Source organism: Podarcis melisellensis (genome assembly GCF_964234715.1).
Source record: "Podarcis melisellensis genome assembly, chromosome: Z".
Classification (NCBI taxonomy): domain Eukaryota; kingdom Metazoa; phylum Chordata; class Lepidosauria; order Squamata; family Lacertidae; genus Podarcis; species Podarcis melisellensis.
Window position 1 is genome coordinate 45,260,312 of NC_138547.1, and position 25,417 is coordinate 45,285,728.

The window sequence follows — 25,417 nt, forward strand, 5'->3', positions numbered from 1 at the left end:
TCCAGGCGAAAACATTCCTCTTTGGCCATTAAACCATCCATGTTTTTTTTAATAAATAAATATGGGGGGACTGTTGATATAACTGTTTCTATGATTGGCTTTCATTATTATGCCATGTAAATTATATTTTTAATGTTGTACACTGCCTGTGGATCTTTGGATAAGGGGCAGTATATAAATTGAATTAACAACAACAATTTGCACTTTGGCAGTACCAGCTGCAAGCCATGATGCAATCACTGTTTCCATTCTCAGGTGTGGGCAGGCAGGCTCTGCATTTGAATTGCTCCCCTCTGATGTGCCTAGACCTTCACTGAAGATCTCAAAAACTTACTCTGTACTTTCCATCTAGGATATTTTTATTTTTTTATTATTACATTTGTATTCCACCTTTCCTCCAAAGGAACTCAAAGCAGTATACATAGTTCTCGCCTCCCTGTTCTTTCCTCACAACGACCCTGTGAGGTAGGTCAGTCTAAGAGATGGTGACTGGCCCCAAGTCACACAGAGGGCTTCATTACCAAAGTGGGATTTGAAAGTTGGTCTCCAAGGTCCTTGTCTGACACTCTGACAACTTCACTGGTTCCCTGAAGATGGCAGAAGAAATTTCTGAGAAAGAAGAAAGGAGTGGCTGTTGATCATAACAGAGGCTTGTTGCAATGGTGGCATGAGAAGGCAGGTGATGACCGAGAGTATGACAGATGAATCAATTCACTTTTACCTGTCTCAATTGCTCCTTGTAATTTGGGTCCCAGTTATCATCACACAAGTTTCTGCTTGAAATTGGATGCATCATAGTATCTTGTAGTTTTAGATAAGGTGGCTGAATCTCCTTCACTGGAGGTTTTTAAACAGAGGTTGACTGACCACCTATCATGGATTCTTTAGCAGTGATTCCTGCATTGCAGAGGGTTGGGCTGGATGACCCTCGGGGTCTCTGCCAACTTCTTTGATTCTTTCTGTAAAGCACTGTCCTGGTATGTGCATACTTTGTCCAGTGTTCACAGCATCACAGGATCAGTAGTCTTGAAGCCCTACAACCAACCCTGCGTCTGTGTATTTGGCTTTGATGACATCTCAGGAGATGACTTGGCAAGAAGGGCTTAGCTGTTCGAGAGGACACAGATGTAGTGAGGAAGTCAAACACTCATTAATGTGCTTATGGCAAGAAAGACCATTTCCTCATTCTGGATGAACATGCGGCTGATTGGTCAAAAGCATGACAGCCAGCTGTTTTTAGATCAGTGTTCTGATTTCTCAGAAGAACCACACACTTCAATCCAGATTCTGTTGTTTGAACGTTTTGATGGAATTTTTTGCCTGGCTTCTCTGCATTAAAGAAATCACTAAGGGTTTATTTTAAACTGCCCCTGTTTGCTACCAGGCTAATATTGGAAATGGAAAGCACGGGCACTTTTCACATGTTGGAATGGGAAAGCAAGTCAGCTCTGCAGGCGTACAGAGAAAACCCAAAAGCAAAATTGGGGAGGCAAAAGGTCTCTGCTTACTAGGAGCTTATAATCACCCCCACCAAAATCATGCTGCAGTGAAAGCCTTCCCCAGTTTGGGGAAAGCCTTCCTGAGGAACTAGCTCCTTGCCCCTTCTTAAAACCCAGAAGGACCCTGATTGGTTTCCTTTCCTGGGGCACTGCAACCAGTTCTTTTATCACTGTGTTCTGAGGTGAGGGCATGTGGCTAAATTTGGGTGCATATTTTGTGGGGTTTGCCATCCCACCATCCTTCTCCTTCTCCTTCTCCTTCTCCTTCTTTTTTTTTTTTTTGTATTCTACTGGCTTCGGTGGGATGCCTGGACCCCTTAACGCCTTGCTGGTGTGAGCTTCCCCACAGGATGAGAACGAGAAAGATGCAAATGCAGGATTCAAAGGTGGACCGTTTGCTCCGAGCCAACCGCCGAGTCCTTCTTCTGCTCCTTTTCCCTGGACACCCATCGCCTCCCAAGCGTGCCCGCCTGTCGGGTTTCTCACGACGCGTGCCCCCGCCCCCACCTTTCCCCTGCCACTCGGCATCCTAGCTCCTCGAAGTTCTTTCTAACGCAAGTCACGTCTGTTTGGGTGTCTGCTGCCTCTTTCCCCACCGAGAGGCGCTTCTTGCTTAGAGGGGCCGTCCTCGCCCTCTCCCCCCCCCCCCGCCTCTCTACCTACCCAGGGAGACAGCCGCCTCCTCTAGCCACAGCTGCGTCTGCCTCCTAGCTGCTTCGCCCCCTCCCCTTCTTCTTCTTGTGCTTCATCCTCCTCCTCGGCTCCCTTCGCTCTTAGTCCGATTTCTGCATTTGCTGAAAAGGAGGGGGTTGCTGAGCTGTGCTGCTGAGGGGCTTTGCTGCGTCGCCGTGCGGCTCCTGGCAAAGAGAGCGCAGCCTCCGTTAGTCCTGCTGCTGCCTTTTTTTGCAGGTGCTGCTGTCGAAGGAAAACCCAGCTTCTCTCACCCGCACCCCCCTCCCCATCTTCTATCCGAAAACACGCCAAAGCCAGGAGGAGGATTTGGGAGATGCTGCGGCTACCGCTCCCAGTTTGAGGAGAGCCCGTGCCAATCCGCTGGCTCTCCCCGAGGGACCCGGACAGCCCCGCACGCAGCAGCAGCTTGGAGAACTTACTGAAGAAGACGCCACAACTGGTGCCCACATTTCCAAGAAGGGAACGGACAGCAGCCCGAGCGCTCCCCGCGCCTCCCTCTTTCTCTCCACCTCCCTGTCTCCCTCCGAGTTCCTAAAGGGGTGACTGCCAGTGGTCGAAAGAAAGGGTAAAGGGGACGAAGCTTCGGCGCGAGGCGCCGTCAAGGCCCGACAGTGCCAATGCTGCGCCAAGGGAGCATTTGGAGACGTCGAGGGACCTGTTGGCTTCCTCTCTTCGCTGAGTGGGCAGGCAACTTTTCAGTCCGGGGCCAAGTTTGAGGAGGATTCTTTTCCACCCCTTTCCCTCTACTCTACCCACAGGAAGGGATCGGGGCTGGGCGGCATAGTCGGGGCAGCTACCCAAACCGAAAGGCGCGCGGACGCGGACTCACCCCTCCCCGCGTGGCCCCCAACAGGCGGCTCCCCACCTTCCTTGCGAGGCGGGAGGTGGCCTGGCCTCCTGTCACGCCAGGCCTCGCTTCGTTTATTAATTTTTTTTCCGAGGGGAGGCGAGAGCAGCATGCTGGGGGCTCCCCCCGCAGGCAGCCCCCGCAGCCCCGACGTCTGACCCTTCAGGGTGGCGGCTATGGCAGCAGCCATCGCCAGCTCCCTGATCCGACAAAAGAGGCAAGCGAGGGAGCGGGAGAAGTCCAACGCCTGCAAATGTGTCAGCAGCCCCAGCAAGACCAAGACCAGCTGTGCCGACAAGAAGAAGCTCAGCGTCTTCTCCAGGGTCAAGCTCTTCGGTTCCAAGAAAAGGCGGAGGAGGAAACCAGGTGGGCTGGTCGCTGGTGGGGGAGGCGAGGGGTGGCAGGCTTGCTCCGGGTTGGGGGGAGATGGCCCGGTTCCTGGGTGAGGAGCTGCACCCCTGAGAAAACCGGGGTGGGCTCTTTGGTTCCCTGCCCGGCTGTAGGCTTCCTTGTAAGGCGTCTGATAGGCCACTGCGATTGGAGGGTTCTGGACTAGCTGGACCTCTGGTCTCCTGTTCTGATCACTGGGGAGAGATGAGCTCTGTTAGTCTTGGTGGCTCTTTGGACTCTGGTGCCTAATGCCCCTTGTGGAAAGGCTCAGAGGTAGAGCATTTGCCTGGCAGGCAGAAGGTCCCAGGTTCATTCCCTGGCATCTCCAGGTAGGGCTGGGAATGTCCCCTGCCTGAAACCCTAGAGAGCCACTGCCAGTCAGTGTGGACAATACTGAGCTAGATGGACCCAGTGGTCTGCCTTGGTATAAAGGCAGCTCCGTATGTCAGAATACTGTTTAATGTGTTAGGGGGGGCTATTGCTTGGAAGCCCCCCTGCTTCTGGGCCTTTTGGAGGCATCTGCCTAGCTAGCTCTTGTTAGGAGATGGAAGCTGGATCCTCAGTCTGCAACAAGAGGGCTTTTCTTCCGTTCTTCTTAAACACAAGAGTTAGACCCTCCATGTACAAGAACAGAATGCCTCTGAATATCAGGTGCTTGACTCCCTTGCTTCACGGCTTTCCCATAAGTGTCTGACAGGCCACTGTGGGGAACGGGATGCTGAGTTACATGGACCCTTTTGCTGTGGTCCTGCAGGGTTCTCTGTGGAGGACCAACGCCAGGCATTCTGATTTTCCTACTGGGGCGGGGGAAGGGGGAGATGCGAGCAAATACTGTAGGAGCCTATGCAGCTGCCTTATATGAGAGGCGGACATTAGTCCATCCATTCCAGTCATTTCTGCTCTGATTTATCTCCCTCTGGGCTGAGAATGCCAAGGAGTGAGTTGGGGACCTTCAACCCAGGCTGCACTACTGATCTGCAACCCCACCCCAACATGGATCGAAACCATCTTCTTATGTGGCCATTGGGGCTTGTGACCTGCATGCTCAGGAGGCAACAAAGGGTGTTTTTTTTTAAAAAAAAAGGTTTATCTGCAACAGTTCCTGATTAGTTGCAGCCCTTTGTAGTGTGGGAAAGGACCATGGCTCAGTGGTGGAATCTCTGCTTTGCATGCAGAAGGTCCCAGGTTCAATCCCTGGCATCTCCAAATAGGTCTGGAGAGACTCCCTGTCTGAAACCCTGAAAAAATGCTGCCGGCCAGTGTAGACAGTACTAAGCTAGTTGGGCCAGTGTTCTGACTCAGTGTAAGCCAGTTTCCGATGCTCCTTTAATGGAGCAGGATGCAAGTGTTGGCTGGTTGCATGGGGCCTCTTGCTGCGTTGTCTGGCCATTGTATGGCGGCAGCCGGGAGCTTCCATGGCTCTTCTGTGGTTGGATGTGTGGAGTGTAACAGCTGGGTGTTGACCACAATAGTGAAAACAAACCTCCATATTCAAAGGTGGTATAACTCTGAGTATCAGACACCAGCAACAACTGCTGCTTGCAGTGCCTGTGAGTCATAGAAGTATCAGGTTGATTTTGTTTTTGGGTCAGGTACATCTCTGATACATCAGGGGGACTGGTATGTTCGGACATGTTTCGCACATGGGTGGTGCTCCCCTCCACACATGTTGCAGCAACAACACACAATCAAATTAAACAAATGATTATCTATGCACAAGTTCCATGTGCTTTCTGACACAGATGAGCTTCCTGTAACATATGAAAGCTGTCCTAAGGGACTAGTTTTAACATCAAGTATGCAGGCTGAGATGTGAATGGAAGTTGATTGGCACATCTCTGCTTCCTGATCCATGTATTGGGAGAGAAATGTGGCAATTGACACATGACCAGCTGAGCATGATGCTCTTCCATACAGCAAAACATAATGGCTGATTGAGCCAATGGAAAGCCAAGCATTCAAATACCAATGGTAATAATTAGTTACCGAAATCCACCTTTTTTGTTATGGTAACACCTTTAAAACACCTTCTGAAAGAATATTTGGAACTGTAGTTTAAGGGTGCTGGGAACTGTAGCTGCAGTTCCCAGGATTCTTTGTTTTTTGTGGGCAGGAGGGGGGGGGGACTTATTTTAAATATATGGTGTATACACAGCCTTGGTTGCATTTGCATTCTGCCCTTCCTCGGAGGAGCTCAGAGGTGGGCAACAGCCCAGCCTCATTTTATTCTTACAACAGCCCTGTAAAGTACTCTGGGCTGAGGGGGGTGACTGGCTCAGATCACCCAGTAAGCTTCACAGATGACTGGGGATTTGAACCTGGATCTCCTTGCTCTAAGTTCGGGACTCTGTTCATTCCACTGCTCTGACTTCTCTTTGATTTCCAGTGCTTTAAACGCCCCTGTCCCTGATCTCCCTCTTTTTCCTTTCACATTGCTCTGCCTCAGATCTTCAGCCCCTTTCTTTCTTTCCTCCTTTTCTTATGCTTACTAAAGGACTTCTTGTTATGCCTTCTGAGCATCTTGCACACTCACTAATATAGACAGGCACCAGTTTTCTTGCCTTTCCCACACACTTGTAACTGTCTTTAGGATTACCTACGCTTGTTTCCATTCCTAAGTTCCTGTGCATTTTTGACAATGGCTGATTTCAGTTTCTTATGGAGGTTTTTTATTTTCTACACACACAAAGGAATCGGCATGCCAAGAATGTGTCTCTTTGTGCACCGAGCACCATGGACACAATGGTGAATGGCATCTTCTGCCTCTACCTTGTTCATGTACCATCCTGGATTTCTCTGCTGTTCCAGATTTCTGCACTCACTTGAGATGTATGTTTGTGCATCAGCAACATAAGAAGGCACCTTGGTCTATGTAGCTCAGCATTGTCTACTCTGACTGGCAGTGGTTCTCCAGGTTTTCAGGCAGGGGTTATTCCATCCCAGCCCAACCTGAAGATGCTGGGGATTGAACCTGGGACTTTCTGAATGCAGATACATTTGTAACCTGAAGCGTTTGTAACCTGAGGCATTTGTAACTCACGGTACCTCTGAGCTACTGCTTTTCCTCATTTGCCTAGATCAGGGGTAGTCAACCTTTTATACCTACCACCCACTAATGCATCTTTCTTGATGGTAAAATTTCCTTACCGCCCACCAGTGCTCGATGGAAGGAGGAAACAGCTTGTGCCATAGAACCCCCTGCCGCCCACCTAGAATCCTGAAACACCCACTAGTAGGGACCAGGTTGACAACCCCTGGCTTAGATGGTAGATGGGTCGTAGGAGAAAGTAAAACCATTAGCCCATCTAGCAAAGTATTGTCTACACTGGCAGACAGTGGCTGTCCAGGGTTTCAGGCAGGATTCCTATCAGGAGATTGAACCCGGGACCTTCTGCATGCAAAGCAGATGCTCTGCCACAGAGCTATGGCCCTTCGCCACCCCCGACCTCAACCATCGGTGACTTACTCAGAGAATGCACACATGCAGTTTGGCTTATAGGCTCCACACACAACCCTGTCATCTGTATACATGAATCTTCCCATATTTCATACACCCCCTGCATACCCACTCAGGATATGTTACATGAGGATGGAGTTGCGAGGGATGGAGAGATAACCTTACCCAACTCCCGTTGTGTTTATGCATCATTGTCGCTTCCCACATTTTCATGTGAATCTGTCTTATTCCCAGCCACCCACTAACTATGCCAAAGTAGTTCAGGGCCATGCATATGCCCATTGCGGACTGAGATGGCTCAGTTGGTAGAACATGGGATTCAATCTCAGGGTTGTGAGTTCACAGATTCCTGCATTGCAGGGAGTTGGACTAGAGGATCCTCACCGTCCCTTCCATCTCTGCAGTTCTATGATTCTGTGATTCTAGATGGTATTATCCCACTTTATCCTCTCAACAACCCTGTAATGTTGGTTTGGCTCAGATAGTGCATTGGTGGAGCTCTCTCTTTTCCAAGGCTGCCCACTCTATCACTAGTATCCCTTTGCAAATCTGTTCATTTGCTCCAGGCTGCTGTTGTCACCTGTACTTTCCTATCACTCTTTTGTAAGGTTGGTCTTCTGTATAAAATGTGTGAGACGAGGGATTCACCTGGGTGGGTGGGGAGGAACAAGCAAGCATCTAAATGCGGAAAGGGGAATGAGCCAATTCCCTCTCCTCTGGTTTTACTTTTCTAAAAAATAAATAAATCGCCAAACTCACAACCATTAAATATTCCAGTTGTTCTTAACCAGCTGAAGAACTAAGAGTTTTTTCATGCACTGCCTAGTTATTATCCCTGGGTTAACTGTGCTCGCTTGACCAGGAGCTATGACACACTCTGATGCAAGGAACTTGTACAAGACATGTATTTGCAAACACACGTCTCAACTTCATATGCTGCATTTCTTGTGTATGTGCGTGTACAGACACATCTTCTGTGTGCACATATGCTTTTTTAAAAAACAAGTGAAGCCTGAAATGACAGTCTGTAAAAGGAAGTAGAGGGTCGTTCTTGTTAACAGCATTTTGGGCCAACAAGCAGCAATCCAGTTTGTGGTGGGTCTGATAACCATGGGCCATTTCAAATGTTACACAGCAACAAGGGATGAGCAAGCATGTAAATGCTCTAGCGTATTATGGAAAATGGAGTTAACAAATCCCCATTCCTTGGTTTCACTTCGCTAAATCTTCCAAACCTGTAAAATCTTCCATTAAGTAGGTGGCTGATGAGAAGTGGTAGCAAAACCTGGTGGGTGCCTGTACGATGTGTGTGTTTTCAACCCCATTTGTCATCGCAGTACATCACATTTCTAGAGGTATGCTTCCAAAAAAACAAAAAATTCCAAAGGTAACTTAAAGGTAAAGGGACCCCTGATGGTTAGGTCCAGTCATGGCCGACTCTGGTGTTGCGGCGCTTATCTCGCTTTACTGGCCAAAAGAGCTGACGTACAGCTTCCAGGTCATGTGGCCAGCATGACTAAGCTGCTTACCTTCCTGCTGCAGTGGTACCTATTTATCTACTTGGACTTTGACGTGCTTTCGAACTGCTAGGTTTGCAGGAGCAGGAACTGAGCAACGGGAGCTCACCCTGTTGCGGAGATTCAAACCACTGACCTTCTGATCGGCAAGCCCTAGGCTCTGTGGTTTAGCCCACAGTGCCACCTGCATCCTAAAGGCCACTTAGATGCAAACTAAAAGAGGGACATGATGGATGGTGAGGCCCTAAATAAGCTTGACAGCATCACCAGGTTGGTCTGTTTTGCTAATGTTGCGAGGTTGCTTTTGGGAAGCAGTATGCATCACCTCCAGATCCCACTTGAACGAGATGGGAAAAGCTTCTTTGCTGTGACTGGAGGTGGACAACAATTGCTTCTGCACCTCTCACTGTTTCACTGCAGAGGTCCCAAACTAACTAAAACTGATGAAGCCAGACAAATCCCCAGACACAGATCCCCATATCTATGGCGCAGGTGTTTGTTGACCCTTTCTGGAAAGAAACGTGCCATTCATGAGGCTACATTTCATTGTGTCACAAGTCATTCTTCAGTCAAGTCTTCACGTTCCTTTGATGCTCTGACTGAGCCTTACAGTCTCATTTACTAACCATCAAGATGGCAAGGATGTTGTTGTACCCATGAGTTTCGGAAATGTTCATATGTCTGTTTAGCTGCATAGCAGGCTCCAGATGGAGGCATGGGTGTGCATTTGCTGGGCTCCCAAATCTCAGTCAAGGGGCACTCTGCTCTAGCCAGGGGTACCTGAGGGGGTGGGGGACAGGAGTCAGAGGGTTCTTGATGCCGAAATCCTGGAGGACTGCGTAGACTTTCCAGTGAATCACCCGACTGTGGCACATGCTGACATTTGCACATGGATGCTGACAATGCCAGATGAATGTCTGGGGAACATTCAAAGGCAAATGACAGATTTCCCTATTTTTTGAATACAGACAGCTCCTCTTTCTTTCTTTCTTTCTTTCTTTCTTTCTTTCTTTCTTTCTTTCTTTCTTCTTTCCTTCTCTCTCTCTTTCTTCTCTCACTATAAGATTCCAGGGTAAGTTACAGGAATGTAAAAATACAACATTCAACCCGGTTTAAACACTTTAAAGAAATAATAATAATAATAATAATAATAATAATAATAATAATTTATTATTATTATTATTTTAAAAATGTAAAACTTTGGATATTGTATCCTTGGTGTTTTTGGACATTCTCAACATTTGTCTGGAATCGCAATACTTGCCAAATTCCAGATATTCACTGTAGAGTATCTGTCTTTGTCTTTCTCTCACTGTCACACACACACACACACACACACACACACACCATTTGAAACCAAGTAAAAACAAAATTTGGGTTCAATTCTGCTGTATTGTTGCTTACACTTACCCTCTTTCCTATTACCTTCCTCTGCCATATATTTTAGTACTTCTGTCTCTTGATGCTCAATGGTTAATTGGACCTGCAGTGGTACTAACTATACCTCTCAGCTTGGTTCTTGGTTAGCACACGTCCTCTCATTTTAAGAAGTGTTTTTCCTTCCTTCCTCCCTTCTCTTTTTATTCTACTCCTGATGAATCTCAAGCTCATTAAAAAGCAGGATCTTTTCCTTGCCAGCACATTTCTAATCTTAATAGCAATCAGATCTAGCTCCTTCAGCCATGTAACATACTGCTGGCATTTTAATCCACTGGCACAAGATTTGTGTTTTAAAACCACCTGCATTTCTTACCCCAAGTCAGTGGTGACCACCAGTCCTCCAGTTGCTGATTTGTTTCAGCAATCTCACAAATAGCTGCGAAACTTCTAGCTTGGGGTTTTTCCTCTCTGGAAAAATGAGGCATGTCTTTTTTGTTCACTGAAAGCATATGCAATGTCAGTTTCAGAACTGAAGTTTTAATCTTTTCCACTTGTTTGTTTTCTTACAGAACCACAGCTTAAAGGCATTGTAACAAAACTGTACAGCCGGCAAGGGTATCACTTGCAGCTACAAGCAGATGGAACTATCGATGGCACTAAAGAGGAAGAGAGTACCTACAGTGAGTATTCACCTTGGAAATGGTTTGTTTGTGCAGTCTACAAGTCCATATGAATGGCTTAAAAAACAACAACACCAAATCCAATGGCTGTTTGGAGATAGCATGTGGCAGATGGAATCAAGGCAACATCATTATTGTCTGTGTGTTTGCTGTTCAACCTTCTGTACAAAAACACTTGAATGTTCGATGAACCAGTGGAGGTAGTGGTGGCTTCTCTGAAAAACCTGTGCAAATGTTATCTCCATAGAGATCTGGAGGGTTTCATCTCTTTGCTTTGGATCTCATTAGGTTTTTGTTCTCCACCAGGAGAAAGTTTTCTCACCCCCTCATTTTGCCTGGAATAAATCCAAGCCATTGCTTCTCCAAAAGTACCAGAAACAAATGATCCCACCCAGAACTGTGGGGGAAAGGGTGAAGAAACCAGCCCACTTCATTAAATTTGCATGTTCCACACTCTGGTGATAGACCTCAGATTGATTCTGCTTTCAGCCTTTCTTCTCTATCTTCAGAGTTGGATTTAGTCAGGTGAAAATATCCAGTGGGAAAATGTTTTTTCCTTACACAAATATGTCCATAAACCTTTGAATCATTTGTTTGTTGGAGGGTGGGAGTCATCCCAGCACAGCTTTCCTTCAGGAGTCTATGTCCATGACAATTATTTTAAAAACATTATATATATATATATATATATATATTTGCTTTCGTAGATTTTCACGGGTTTATATATAAACCTGTATATATACCGCCCAATACCCAAAGGTCTCATAGTTCAAGAACATAGTTCTTGCAGAGATGGCAGCTGTAGGAGATCTGAATTAGTTATGCACAGTGATCTGGAAGAGAGCCTCCTTTTTTGTTTTGTTTTGTTTTTGTTTATAGGTTCTCCTCCTCTTCCATGATCTACCCACTCTTCACCCTAAGGTCCCAGGGTGGACCACAATCATTCAAAATACAACATTAAATGCAATTTAAAACAAATTGCAATCACAATAACTGGATGGGTCCTAATGATACACATCTCAAGTGTCAAAACTCTTGAAGTATTCAAGTCCATTTAAGTGGCTCATCCACTTCAGCATTCAGACTTTTGATCAGGGCCAACCAGGAAGGTTCTGTGTGTGTCGGGGGGGGGGGGGATTTTTAATTTTGCTTTTTATTGTGTTCTGCATTTTTATGTTTTTATATTGTGAACTGCCCTGTGATCCTTGAAGGGTGGTATAGAATGAATGAATTAATGAAATGCCTTTTCTCAAGTACATCTTGTGATCTTCCTCAGAGATTCTTCCCTAGGTTTTCCTTGCCAAAGGCAAGTGATTTCTAGGGAGAGGGTCTTGTTAGTAGTGGTACCTCATGGATGGAATGGCCTCCCCAGAAAGGCTCGCCTGGCACCCAGGCCATGACGTTGCTAGTCACCAAGCTTCTTCTTCTCCCATGCCTTTTCCATTATGATCTGTCAAACACTTGTATTTTTCTGTCAAGTTATTGGGTTTTAAGGTGGATTTAATTGTTTGGGGGGCTTGGTTTTCTGATAACTTTAAGTGGCTTTCTTTTCCTGGACTTTTTCTGTGTGGGATTATTATTATTTAAAAAACATTGTGTGTTGTTTTTTTTTAAAAACGTGTTTTTATTGCAAAATGTATTTTCATTTTAGTCTTGGTTTTACATGGCCCAGAGATCTTGGTTGAATAGGTTGTATAGAAATGCAATAAATAAAATAATGCTTCAAGGTGGTGCACAAGCAGGGTGTGACAGCAGCATCACAACTCGGCTGTTGTTCTGCTTTTGCCTAACACAGGTAGTCAGTCACAACTAGATCTGTCCACCATGAATCGGTTGCAAAAAAAATAGGGAGCAGCTTAATATTGAGTTGGCCATCTAGCTGAGTGTTCTCTACATTGGACTGGCAGCGACTGCCCAGATTTTTATTCAGGGAGCCTTTCCATCTCTCTACCTGGAGATGCTGGGGACTGAACCATTTATTACTCAGCGCAAATCTTGTACTTTGTTAAAGGGAGAGAGTCCATGCAATCATTGTTGAAATTCTGAGACCCAAAGGGCTGCATGGACTCCCCTGTCCATGCTTTGCTCCTCAGGGAGCTGCCTCCCAAGCGGCCGCCCCTTCTCTGCGCATTTGAAGGTGAAACAACTAGACCAGATCTTTGTGTTCCACATTAAGCAAAATCTTATATGGATGGAAATAAATGGGGGGGGGCAAAGGGTGCTGCTGTCATGGCCAGTCCCAGATAAGAAAGAAGCACACATCCAATAGTTAATTACTTATTGGCAAGATAAACACTTATAGCAGCTTCCACGGTGTTTTGGATAAACATGCACACATGCTTCTAGATTCTAGGCAGAGCTCCATAGGTTTGAGTCCTGTGGTGCAGCTGCAGCAACAGGAGAGCCCCTTCCCTCTTCCAGCTTATATACCTTCTTATGGGTTGTGTGCCTGCAACTTGAGACTTCTCCCCCCCCCCCCGGTTCTAGGACACAGTTTGTCAGGGGAAGGTGGGGAATCTACTGGCCTGCCCCTCACCTGGACCATCCCTTCTTCCTCTGCCACATCCTGCATGCCTTCTTCTGCCTCAGACTTCCTAGACTCTCCCTTCTCCCAAGGCTCCTGCCTTGCAGGTGGCATGACACCCTAGAAAATCGCTGGTTCCATCTCCTGGGTCACTCCCCTGGTCGCCTGGCTCCACCACACACTCTTCAGAGCACTGCCAACCCCTAACATCTGTTATCTAGGTTTTACTCGTATTCACTTCCATTTATTGCAGGGATGGAGAGCTTCTGGCTCAGCAAATGTTGCTGAACCACAACTCCCATCAGCCCCAGCAAGCATGGCCAATGGCCAGGGATGGTGGGGGTTGTAGCATGTGGAAGGGGCCAAGTTTCTCCACACCTCCTCTATTGCTTATGCCACACTTTTCATTCCAAAGTGAAGCCCAATGCAGCTAACAACAAACAACCCACTCAAAAGCAAACATTGGACTAATATTTTTAACCAAAAAAAGAAGTATATATCAAAATTCAGAGCAATTCAAAGCCACACTCATGAGAAAAAATACAGTCAATCAAATGAATCTATATTAATGAATTATTTTGATGTAATTTCTGGTCTCAACAAAAGCAAGGGAGGTACCATGGACAGCTCCATGGCTCAGGATGAATAATGCAACATCAAAACACAGCTTAGATGTTGCTTCAGCAACAGCTACTCACAGGCCGAGCCTTTTATAGGAGCTGGACCTCTGCCTCAATAGATGTGGCTTCTTTAATTTAAGAAGCCCAAGCCTTCTCCAACAATGGTTTGCTTGGGTGGAGTAAGGAGACTCTGCTTGCCCAGGGCCTTCTGAGATGCAGTCTTCTGAGTCAGAGGGTGGAGAGAAGGGTACTGGCTGTTAGGGCTTCTCCGGTGCAAGTACTTCTAAGGCTCACAGTGGTGGTCCCTCTCCCTCCACTCTGAGTCCCCAGCCTCATCTCCTGAAGAAAAGTAGCTTGGCTCCAGGATGGTGATCCCTCCCCAAATAACAAGGGTCCTCCTTCTGGCAGTGATGGACTCACTCCATGCCCCCTTGCTTAGTTTCATATATGATGGGAGCTGTTTCTTCTTGTGATGATCCCATGCTACTGGGAAGTGCATCTGAATAGTCTTCCATTCAGCCACTCCAAATTTCTGCACCCTCATATGTGTGATGGATGAGGCAGATGGATTATGGGTAGGCCCCTAGACACCTCTCTCAGCAGTCTGAATCTGGTGGCTGTTAAATGCTCATTGTAGCCAAAGGAAGAACCAGGAGTGATACCAATTATGCTGCGTATGACAAAACCTTTTTACCGCTAGCATAAATAATTAGATTCTCTGTTGGGAAGACAAGTTTATGTTAAGACCACATCATAAATGGCTGCCAAAAAATAAAAACAAAACCATTTCCCCCAAAGCTCTGAAATTATGATACACTCTACAGAAGATATTGTGGCCATTCCTCATGTAGAAACTTTTTGTAACCTGCTTCTTATTGCTATTAGGAACTAGCAAAAATGACCATGATAATGACAGCAGGGTAGAGAGATTGCCAAAAAGAGGTCTTATGAGCACGGTGTACTCCCATGGTGGGTTCCTATCTATGCAGCTCCTTCCCCCACCCTAGAAAACCACTGTCCTACAGAAGTAATTTTCAGCCAGCCACTTGTATGGGCTTTTGTAGATGGCCCCTTAGTTAACCTTGAGAAAGAAGGTTTCGACCTGCCTGTATTTTAATCATAGCCCAGTAGTAGGAATGGATAAAGCTGTCAATTTCAGTGTCTCATTTCTCTAATCTTAAACTGAGTTCACCACAAGTCCACATCAATTTGTGCATGGGTGGGGGTTGTGGGGGAGACCTCACAAAAGCATGGCCAGTTTCCCACACACACTCAGCAGGAGGATGGCCGGAGGGCAGTTGAGCACAGGGTGATGACCATGGGGACTTTGGGGTTTCAGTGTGCACACATTTGTCCCATGTCCAGTACCCTGCCTCTCCTGGGACCTCTAGCAGGGGCATAGGAAGGGGTGTGTGGGGTGTGTGGACCGCCCCAGGTGTCATCCTGAAGGGGGGTGACATTCGGCATGCCCCCCCTCCGACTACTCCCCTAAGCCCAGCGAGAGCGGCAAGTGGTGCAGCAGCTGCTGCGGCTCTGCCCCTTCCCCCGGCTTACTGTAGGCTTGGGAGTCATGGGGGGGGGTGCCCCCTGTGCTGAGATCAGGCCCTGGGGAGGACTGTGCAGCCGCACCGAGATCGGGCGCTGGGGTGGATCATGCAGTATGCTGATCAGCCCAGCTCCGCCACTGACCACAAGGAAAGACTTCGGTCTGTGCCTCTGAAAAGCTGCTTCCAGTCAGTGCAGATAACACTGAGCCAGATAGGCCAATTGTCTGACTCAGTATAATGCAGTTTTCTGGGTGCCTCTATCTGGTTTCTATTCACAGCACTTGGCTCTTTGGAAGAACTGATGGATGACGGATACCTGGCTGCACCGGAAAGTTTTATTGTATCCAACTCATGGCTTATGTATTTTAACAAAATGTATTCTAACAACTGATAAATAATAATTGATTTTGTGTTAGCTTTAGTGGCTGATACTGCCTATCTTCTACCGAAGCTGAAATGTCATTATAATGTCAGCATTATTGAAATGAACTGTTGCAGAATTGGGTCATTTGTTTGGATTGCTGTATTATCATGTTTTGAAATGAATTGGTTGCTGCTGCAAGGGAGATGCTTTGATATGTATTGCTGTTATTGACTTGCTGTCTAAGGTGTTCCTAAGTGCTGGAAAGACCTGGGGTGCAGGCCCAAATCTGCAAAAAATTACACCTGCTGATTTATATGGGTACATGCAGATCTAGGTCAACTTTCGAAGAGAAGCAAACAAACAAACAAACACTGCCTTTTGCTGCCAGGTTTTCCTTGAGCTATAGAGCAACAGCTGATTTTCTGAGTCCCATGCACTCTATGTGGTCTGTGTCCCACCTGCAGTCTATGCACAACACATAGAATATTAGTATGGACATTTGGGTTCTTTTTTATAAAAAACAAAAACCTGTTGATTGTATCTGTATTTTAGAATTGTTATCCTGCCTGCTGCCTTTCAAAGTCTGTCTCTTGCTCTTTAAAAATAATAATGCTCTATTTGGTTTTATGTAAATGGCTTAGATGATTTGTTTATTTATGATTAACAGTATATACATTTTGCTAAACGGACTGCTGCATATCTATGTACTGAAACCAAAGCAAGTACCATCCAAAATCTAACATGTCTTTTGATTGCTCACTGACCCTCTCACACCTACACATATACATCTATATTCTGTATGGGCCATATTTGATAAGTGTGTGGGACCACCTGTCAATCACCTTCCATCACAATGAAGTCAGATGCTGCGGTGCTTTGAAGCCCCGGCAACCAACTGATCATTGGGACTGCTTCTGGGACTTCCAAAGGTTTTCCTCCTCTGCATTTTAGTTATTTGTCCCCTATTTTATTTGATTTCCTATCCATGCTTTATGTAGGGTGGGTTGCAACCACAACAAACTAGGCAATTATGCAACAAATCTATCCCCACCACAGCTCTTTGAGTTTGGTTAGGCTGAAAGACTGTGACCGGCTGCTGGCATCCCAGGCCCTGGTTCAATGCTCTTACTGTAGGAGGGAACACAGACTAGCAGGGTACCTACCAACTAGATGAAGGATCAACCATCCTCAAAATTCATGTAATCATATGCCTATCAGTGGCTATTCAACAAAAAAACAAAAACAAAAAACAGAGGAGGGGTTCATCATGTGTAAGGAAGAAGTTGCAGGAACCCAAGTGAGACCAAAATGATATCAAAAATAATGATTTAAACATGAACATATGTGGGTATATGCTTATTTTATTTATTTATTATTTAAGAGGATTGATGCTACACCTGATTGTAGGAAAACCTCTAAGGAATATTGAAATTATCAATAAAAACACTTAAAACAATTAAAAACCTTTAAAGATAATAACAAGTTTTTTAAAAAAGGGAAAAAGATTAAAGCACACCAGCTCAATGTGCCTGGATAGGCTTGCCTGAACAAGAATAGTTTTAGGAGGTGCCAAAACAGTGCAGCAAAGCTGCCTCTCTGATGTGAATAGGCAGGGAGTTCCAGAAATTGATTCCTTGCAAGTACAGAGCAAGTATAGTTGTGTACTGGTAACAGTGCCAGTTCCGCAGATAAAAATGATTCAGTGGGCACATACGGGGTAAATTCATCCCACATTTTGTAAAAAATACAAAATGTTAAAATACAAATTCACCAAATAAGAAAAAATGGTGTTCTCTGTGAATCAGATACTAATTGATACTAATTGATAAGATGTCCAGAATTATATCTCAGGATATGCTACTTGTGAATAATTCTCCAATTTGATTTTGAAGCAACATGAAGCGAAGTTTATTCTTGGAGCTCTCGTCCTTAATTATCTGTAGTGCATGGAGAACTTCATTGTTTTTCACACAGTGGTTATATTTTGGAGAATTTGTATTTTTGTAATTTTGCATTTTACACATGCATACCCAAGTGTTTGCATATATAATTGTTCATGTTCAAATAATTGTCCTTTCTGATATCATTTCATTGTCACTTGGGGCTCCTGCAGCTTTGTCTTTTCCTACTTATCAGTGGCTATTTGCCACAATGGAGATGAAGAACCTCCATGCTCAGAGACAGTTTATCTCTGGATACAATTTTCTAAAGAGCGACAGTGACAAGAGTTTCCTTAAGGGCTTTCTGTAGGCATCTGCTTGGTTGCTGTTTGATGCAGGAAGCTTGCATATATGGATCCGTGAAATGATCTTATCTGTTGGGGTTCTTCCCCCATTCCACCCGCAAGAGAGTTGATTAGCTTGCCTTTGCTCCTTTATAAAGGGTGTGTGTGGCTGCCCTGCCATGCTACTTTGCTTTAAAAAAAGAAGCTCATATTAAATGTTCACAAAATGTCTCTTTCAATGAAAGATTTGAAGTTGTTGCTGAAATCTGGAGAGGTTAACTTCCTTCCTTCTTCCTTCTTTCTTCCTAGCTTTGTTTAACCTCATACCTGTGGGTTTACGAGTGGTGGCAATTCAAGGCGTCCAAACAAAACTGTACTTAGCCATGAACAGCGAAGGATACTTGTACACATCGGTAAGTGTCAACTGCATTCCACACTCTTGGTTTATTTATCCTGTCTTGTGTGTGTCAGAAACCCAGGCCCCGGAAACAATGTAATGATGCTTATTTGGTGCAACGATGGGGGATAGGAGCTGCTCTTTGGAAGTGGTTTATTGCAGCGTGCTTCTCTGCTCAGTGTGAAAATGGGGTGGGGTGGGTTTTTTTTGCAGAATTGAAGCTGAATCCTTTGCCTTGTACCTTATGCAAACCCTCTTACTTGATCTCCCATGCTAAGTTTGGATAATTGGCAGGAAACTGCACAGGGGAATTTCGTAACTCAAAAGAGAGGCGCTTTCTGTTGTTAAGGCTGTTACGATGTTGCTAAGCAGACTACTAAAAATGTTTATTGACTAATGGATCTGCACTCAACCCCCCCAAAAAACCCCACCAAGGGCATTATCCATTATTTATTTATTTATTTGAATTTATATGCCACTTTTTATCCAAAGATCCCAGGGCTGAGCACTACATTAAGAACTTAATTTATGCAATACAATAATTACCGTATTTTTCGCTCTATAAGATGCACCAGACCACAAGACGCACCTAGTTTTTGGAGGAGGAAAACAAGAAAAAAAATATTCTGAATCTCAGATGCCAGAACAGCAAGAGGGATCGCTGAGCAGTGAAAATCCCTCTTGCTGTTCTGGCTTCTGGGATAGATGCGCAGCCTGCATTCACTCCATAAGACGCACACACATTTCCCCTTACTTATAGAGCAAAAAATACGGTAAAAAATGAAATCCACAGCATAATGATGTAATAATCATAATAAGTCACTGTCACCGACAGTATATCTGGAACCTATTCATAAGAACAGAAGAAGAGTCTGGATGCTGGATCCATCCAATGACCCATCTAGTCCAGCATCCTGTTCTCACAGTGGCTGATCAGATGCTACAGGGACGCGGGTGGCACTATGGTCTAAACCACTGAGCCTCTTGGGCTTGCCGACCAGAAGGTTGGCAGTTCGAATCCCCGTGATGGAGTGAGCTCCCATTGCTGTGTCCCAGCTCCTGCCAACCTAGCAGTTCAAAAGCATGCCAATACAAGTAGATAAATAGGTACTGTTGTGCAGGGCCGGATTTAGGTTTTATGAGGCCCTATGCTACTGAACGTAATGGGGCCCTTTATGTGTCCAGCTGTCCTTTGTCAACAACAAATTGTTGCTGTTTTTTGTGTTGAATATATGCTATATGGTAATTTATGGACCTATACAGCATAAAACACTGTTGCTGTATGTAGGTTTTATTTGTTTTTTATCTTATATTTTGGAAATGTATATCCAGGTGTTTTTTCCTTTAATTTTTTTGGGGACCCCAAGAGAGTGGGGCCCTCAGCTATAGCTTGTTTAGCTTATATGTAAATCTGGCACTGTCACTGTGGTGGGAAGGAAAACGGCATTTCTGTGTGTTCTGGTTTCTGTCACGGTGTCCCATTGTGCTAGAAGCGCTTTAGTCCTGCTGACCACATGACCCAGAAAGCTGTCTGTGGACGAACGCCGGCTCCCTCAGCCTGAAAGTGAGATGAGCGCCACAAACCCACAGTCACCTTTGACTGGACGTAACCGTCCAGCGGTCCTTTACCTTTACCAGGGAAGCCCATGAGCAGAACCTGAGCACCTCAGTCTCAGGCTAGAAGTAACAGGCATTTTGAGAGTGGTTATGTTTAACATCAAGGTCCAGGTTCGTCTGTAGACAGCAAGCTAGTCAATTACAGAATCTGGTTATGTGGCCATATCCCAAATTCAGAGTTGGAGATTAGGGATGAACAGACTGGTATTCCGTTTTTGTTCTGACATTCTGATATTTCTTGGGTTCTGATATGTTTGAATTCCATCAGGAATAAATGTTTTTGTAATGTTGGCATTTGGATTCTGAACATATGTCCTCAGTGCAATACTTAATAAAAACAAAAACAAAAAAACAACAACTGTATTTGCATGGGAAAACCGAGAAAAGTGACTTTTATTGTTGCTATGTTTTTTTTAAAAAAGCCAAAGCAACGAATCTCCAAAAAAGAGAGCCTGCAATCGCAGAGCCAAATAATCCTAAACAGCTATTAAAAACATAAATATATAAATATATGCCAAATGCAATGCCAAAACCCTTGAAATATGACTCAAGAAAAAACACAGGTTACAGCATTTTGAGTTCAGTGCCAGTAAGCGTATCCCATAAAGTGGAACCTCAGAAGGGGGGAGGGGGGAGAGAGTCCTGCAGAGGTGGATTTCTTCTACGTCATCCACGAGTTTTTCTGTAATCCTCACAAGTTTATACTTTCACAGTGCACTTTTATACTTGTCTACCATTGAGCTCTATGGGATTTATTTCCAGGTAAATGTACAGCTTAAATGTAGCAATGAATGGGGATGAATCTCCAGTGATTTCTCCTGGCGAAGTGGCAATCACACTTCTGGCGCTGAAGCAGTATTGTCTCACCCACCCAACCTGATATCATAATTTGACATGATTTTATTGTGCTCACCATGTATATATGCTTAATGTATTTGTAAACTGCACTGAGATCTTTCAGGTGGTAAGCAGTCTATAAATGGCAATAATAGTAAGTGCATTGAATCTATGCCCACAAAATATGAGGTGGGACTACAAAACAGCAAATGGTAAATATGTATTGAGGATGGAAGGGGAGCTTGGAAAGAAGATAGTGTTTTGTTTTCACTTAAACAAATGATTGCAACCAAAGTGTTTTGCTTGCAGCTGGTGTGTAAGGGTGCTTTGAGCTATTTTGAGTGTGAGGTTGATGTTTGCACCTGCTGTTAGTGCTGGTTGTTTCTTTACTGGGTTGAGGTTGTGCAGTGCAATGCATATTATTATGATTTAGTCAGGAATGAGTGGGTGGAAGTAGTTTTATATCCTCCAAGGCAGGCCCGCCCCACCCATGAGGCAAGGTGAGATGACCACCTCAGGAGGCAGGATTCGCATGGGCAGCAGATCCAGCCTCCAAGGAATGAATCACCCGCTGCTGCTGCTGCTGCTGCTGCTGCCAGGTGAAAGAACTGCACTGGCTGCAGATGGGGTACCAGCCAAATTCAAGGTGTTAATTCTAGCAAATAAATCCCTAGGAGGCCTGGGACTCAAGTATCTAACGTGCACCTTCTCCCATATCATCCATCTCAGATCTTACAATGAGGACTTGGTAGTAGTTCTGCCACTAGGGTTGACTAGTTGATGTTAACCCACAACAGGGCCTTTTTGGTGGTGGTTCCCCATTTGTGGAATGCCCTCCCTGTGGAGGTGCATCTGCCTCCTTCACTACTGGCTTTCAGGAGAAACAGTATAACATTGCTGTTTACCAGGACATTTGATGGTTTGAAAGACACTGTTCCAAGCAACCCTGAGATTCTTGCCTGAGATGTTTTTTAAAACTGTTTTATCCTTGCCATGTCTGCCAGCCTGCGCTCATTCAGGATGAATTATTGTTATTGTTATTATTGGCAAAAGATTTAATCACCTCCCTGCTGTTACCTAGGGAGGTGCTTGGGCTTCACTGAATCTGCTGGGAGAAGATAAATGCAGAGGTTTCTGGTGCATATAGCTACCGATTGACTTTCTGTGCAGCATCAGCTATGTTCAGCCCAGGACTTCCCATCTGCTCTTCTCTAGAGCTTCTTTTCATAGGCTGTAGGGGAGGAAGAAAATTCTAAGGCAGGGAAGATTGAAAACCTTTGTTCCCCTTGATATTGTTGGACTACAACTCCCAGCATCCCTAGCCAGCATGACCAATGGTAAGGGTTGATGGAAATGGTGACTCAGCAGTACCCGGTGAGTCAGGGGTTCCCCTGGGTATAGTACTGGACTGGGAGTGACAAGATCCACTCACCCACAAAGACCTCACCTACCTCAATGGGTTCTTGTTGTGAGGATAAAATGGGAAAAGGTTAAGATGAGCAGTGGATGCCATGAAAATGCAATAAATCAGTGGACATTAGCAATTGCCGACAAATGGAACTTCCATGTGCCATAGCAGCCTATCTCTGACTACTATATCTTGGGGGGGGGAGAGCAGGACAAGGTGTTGCTTTCATGGGGACACCAGAGGCATCTAGCTACCCACTATTGAAAACAGGACACTGCAGTAGATGGGTGTGGGGCTCTTCTTAAATTCTTGGAGAGTTAGAATCCGCTTAACTGTACACCTTTGAAAAGGATTGCTTTATGCAGTGACCTTATCATTTGCCTTATATTAAAGGAAAGGGACCTGATGAATAAATGATCTTGGACTTAGGAGGTTGGTAGGTTTTTTGTGGGGTTTTTTAATGGAAATGGCTTCTCCCCCCTCTCCCCACTTGCTAATTGGAAGTTTATTTTTCTCATTCCATTCTGACAGTTTGCTCAGGTTCGCCCCGTGCCCCAGCGCATAGCAATTAGCATGCCGGGCTCCAGCAAGGAGCCTTCCGCAGCTCAAGCGAAAGCAGTGGCGCGGTGGCTGGTTATGGAGCCTGCTGATCCGTAATCAGGAATGGGGTGGAATTAAGGCTGTGGAGTGTGATGAATGTGTGGGCTGCCAAGGCTTGTGTTTGACAGATAGATCTTTCTAGAGATTTCTCACATCTGCAAATTGCAGCCAAAAAAAGATGCTGCTGGTAGAATTGCAAAAAAGAAAGGGAGGGGGGAGAGAGAGCTCCCCGGCAGAGAGAAGCAGCTCAAGTGCAACTGACTCAACGATTGTAGGAGCATCAGAAGCCACCTTATATTGAGTCAGACCGTTGGTGCATCTAGCTCAATATTGCCTATGCGGACTGGCAGCATCTCCCCAGAGTTTCGCTTCCAACTCTGCCTGAAGGTGACTGAATTGAACCTGGAACCTTCCACATGCAACACGTGTGCTCCACCACGTGGCTGCAGCTCTTGCTCTCAAAAAGAAGCTAGGAGTCTAGTCCACATTGTTATTACTTAAGAGGGAACAGAGGAAGCTACTGGCTCACATTTAGTCAGACCACTGATCCATATTCTCTGCACTGACTGACAGCAGTTCTCCAGGATTTCAGACTGAAGGCATTCGTCCCTGGAGACGCCAAGTGCTAAGGTTGGGTCCTTCTGCACACAAAGCATTTGCTCTGCCATGGAAGTGTGGCTCTTCTACATTACACTATCTCTGTGAACTACTTTTGCACATTACAGGTGGGCTGAAGTGGCAGAGCTTTGCCTCAATGGAGTGGCTGTCTTTGGCCTTGGACTTAATGGTCTCATGGGGCTGGCTTTTAGACAGCTATGTGCAACTGTGATTTCACTCGCAACCCTCACTATTCCAATTTCTCTTCTTCCTTCCTTCCTGCTCCACCCCACCCTGTGCCATCCTTTGCTTTATCATTTCTGCTTCATTCCTGATAGACTTGTGCAAAGCACAGACAAAAAGAAAAAAAGAAAAAATGTTGCCACCCCTGAATTGTTTCTTCAAAGGAAATAATTTGAGCCTGTGCAGTTTTGCACCTTAGCTTAAATCATAGCACGATCAGGACTAGGGGAGTAAAAATTTGAGCAGGATTTTCCTCAAAGGCCTCAGGTGTAGTATGCATTTAAAACAGCATGATGCCACTTTAACCAGTCATGACTTCCCCCAAATAATTATGTTAAGAGTGTTAAGAGTTGTTAGGAGATCCTCGCAAAGTCACAATTCTCAAAATTCCCTTGGGAAAGGGATTGGAAATCAAACTGCTCTGAGAACTGTAGCTCTGTGAGGGTAATAAGAGTCTTCTAACAACTTGAAGCACCCTTAACAAACTACAGCTCCCAGGAATCTTTGGGGGGAAGCTGCAACTGGTTAAAGTGGCATGATACTGCTTTAAAGGTGCGGAAGGTGCTAACAATAGTGCATTAGTTGTAGATTTACACTGTCTGCAGATCATTCCACTTTATTAGTTCTGGTGTCTGGAGGGGCCATATCACAACAAAATCAGTCAAACGACCCCCAGAATGTTTGTCGTGTGAAAAGTTAAGGGGTTTCAGTAGGAAGTTACAGGATATGCAATGATTGGAAATGAAACAGTTTGTCCACAGTGAAACCTTAGCAGGCACAGACAGTATGGAAAGAGGGGCTGTGTTTGACCAGGCCTATAGTTTCATGAGCATAAATCTTTATGAATGCACAATAAAGAGGACCTCAGGAGGGGCCCTTCCTGAGTGTATATTAGAGAATTGGCAAGAATCTCTTTTCTTTCCTTGGAGGGAGAGTTGCATGCATTTCAAGAGACTCAAGGGGAGAAAAATCCCAGCTGCCTTTTTACCTTGTGCTTGTGCAGTACAGACAGAAGAGCGATGTTTCAATTGTTCCAGGCAGGAATTCGCTTGTCGAAGGGATGTTTCTATATGAAGCCAATTATCTCCCTCTAAGTAGGGAGGGTTTTACCCTGGTTTTTCTTTTCTTTTCTTAAAAAAATCCTCTGGGTTCATTCTGCAATAGGTCATTGCAGAGTCGACACAGCAAACAATGTCTGCACAAGTTCCATTTCTGTTGCTTTCTTCCGAATGCAAACCCGTGACTTTGGCAATGGTTTGGACAGTGAACATTTCCTATCTTGTACTGGTTTATCCAACTCAATACTGTCTGCAGTGACTGGCGGTAGCTCTGTGGGATCTTTCCCTCACCTACCTAAAGGTGCCATTACAGATTAAGCCTGGGGCATCGAAAGGAGGTGTCCAACCACTGAGCTATGATTCATTGGCTCTTTCTGAGCTTCTCTTGTGCTAGTTACCATAGAATCATAGAATTGTAGAAATGGAAGGGACCACAAGGGTCATCTAGCCCAACCCCCTGCAATGCAGGGAACCTGCCTGCAGGGCCACTTGTTGTTTGCACAAAACAGACAAAGCAAAGTGGGGAGGAACATTTTTTATGCAAAGGAGCACTTGAGCCCATGCAAGGCTAACATTCCCATTACAAAGCTGACCAGAAGTATGCAGCTAAAGAACCAACTGGCCACTTCCGCTCAATGTGTGAAATTCAACCTAATCAAATCTCCCCTCCCACCATGTTCCTTCCTTCGTGATTACATTTGTATCCCACCTTTCCTTCAAGAAGCTTAAGATGGCATATGTGGTTCCTCCCGCCACTCCCCCCATTTTATCCTCACAATAACCCTGTGAAGTAGGTTTGCCCAGGAGACAGCGACTGTCCCAAGGCCACCCAGTGAAGTGCACTGGCTCTTGGGTGCTTTTAATACATTCAGTGGTGTTTCCTTCCCCTCTTGTCTTTCCTCTTCCCTTGGCATTTTC

The 25,417-nt window shown here is 45.3% G+C and overlaps 1 protein-coding gene across 7 annotated transcripts in view; it reads left to right on the forward strand.

The window, feature by feature from the left end:
* The window catches only part of FGF13 (fibroblast growth factor 13), a 236,089-nt gene that overhangs the window by 190,908 nt on the left and 19,764 nt on the right, over positions 1-25,417 (forward strand). For 6 of the 7 annotated variants that reach the window (XM_081897264.1, XM_081897266.1, XM_081897269.1 and 3 more), the window contains 2 exons: positions 10,353-10,463; positions 18,052-18,155. In XM_081897264.1, coding sequence (XP_081753390.1) covers positions 10,353-10,463; positions 18,052-18,155 — 215 coding nt within the window. Of the gene's footprint in view, positions 1-2,060; positions 3,406-10,352; positions 10,464-18,051; positions 18,156-25,417 lie in introns of those variants that run through there. The other variant, XM_081897267.1, reaches the window with a different exon arrangement.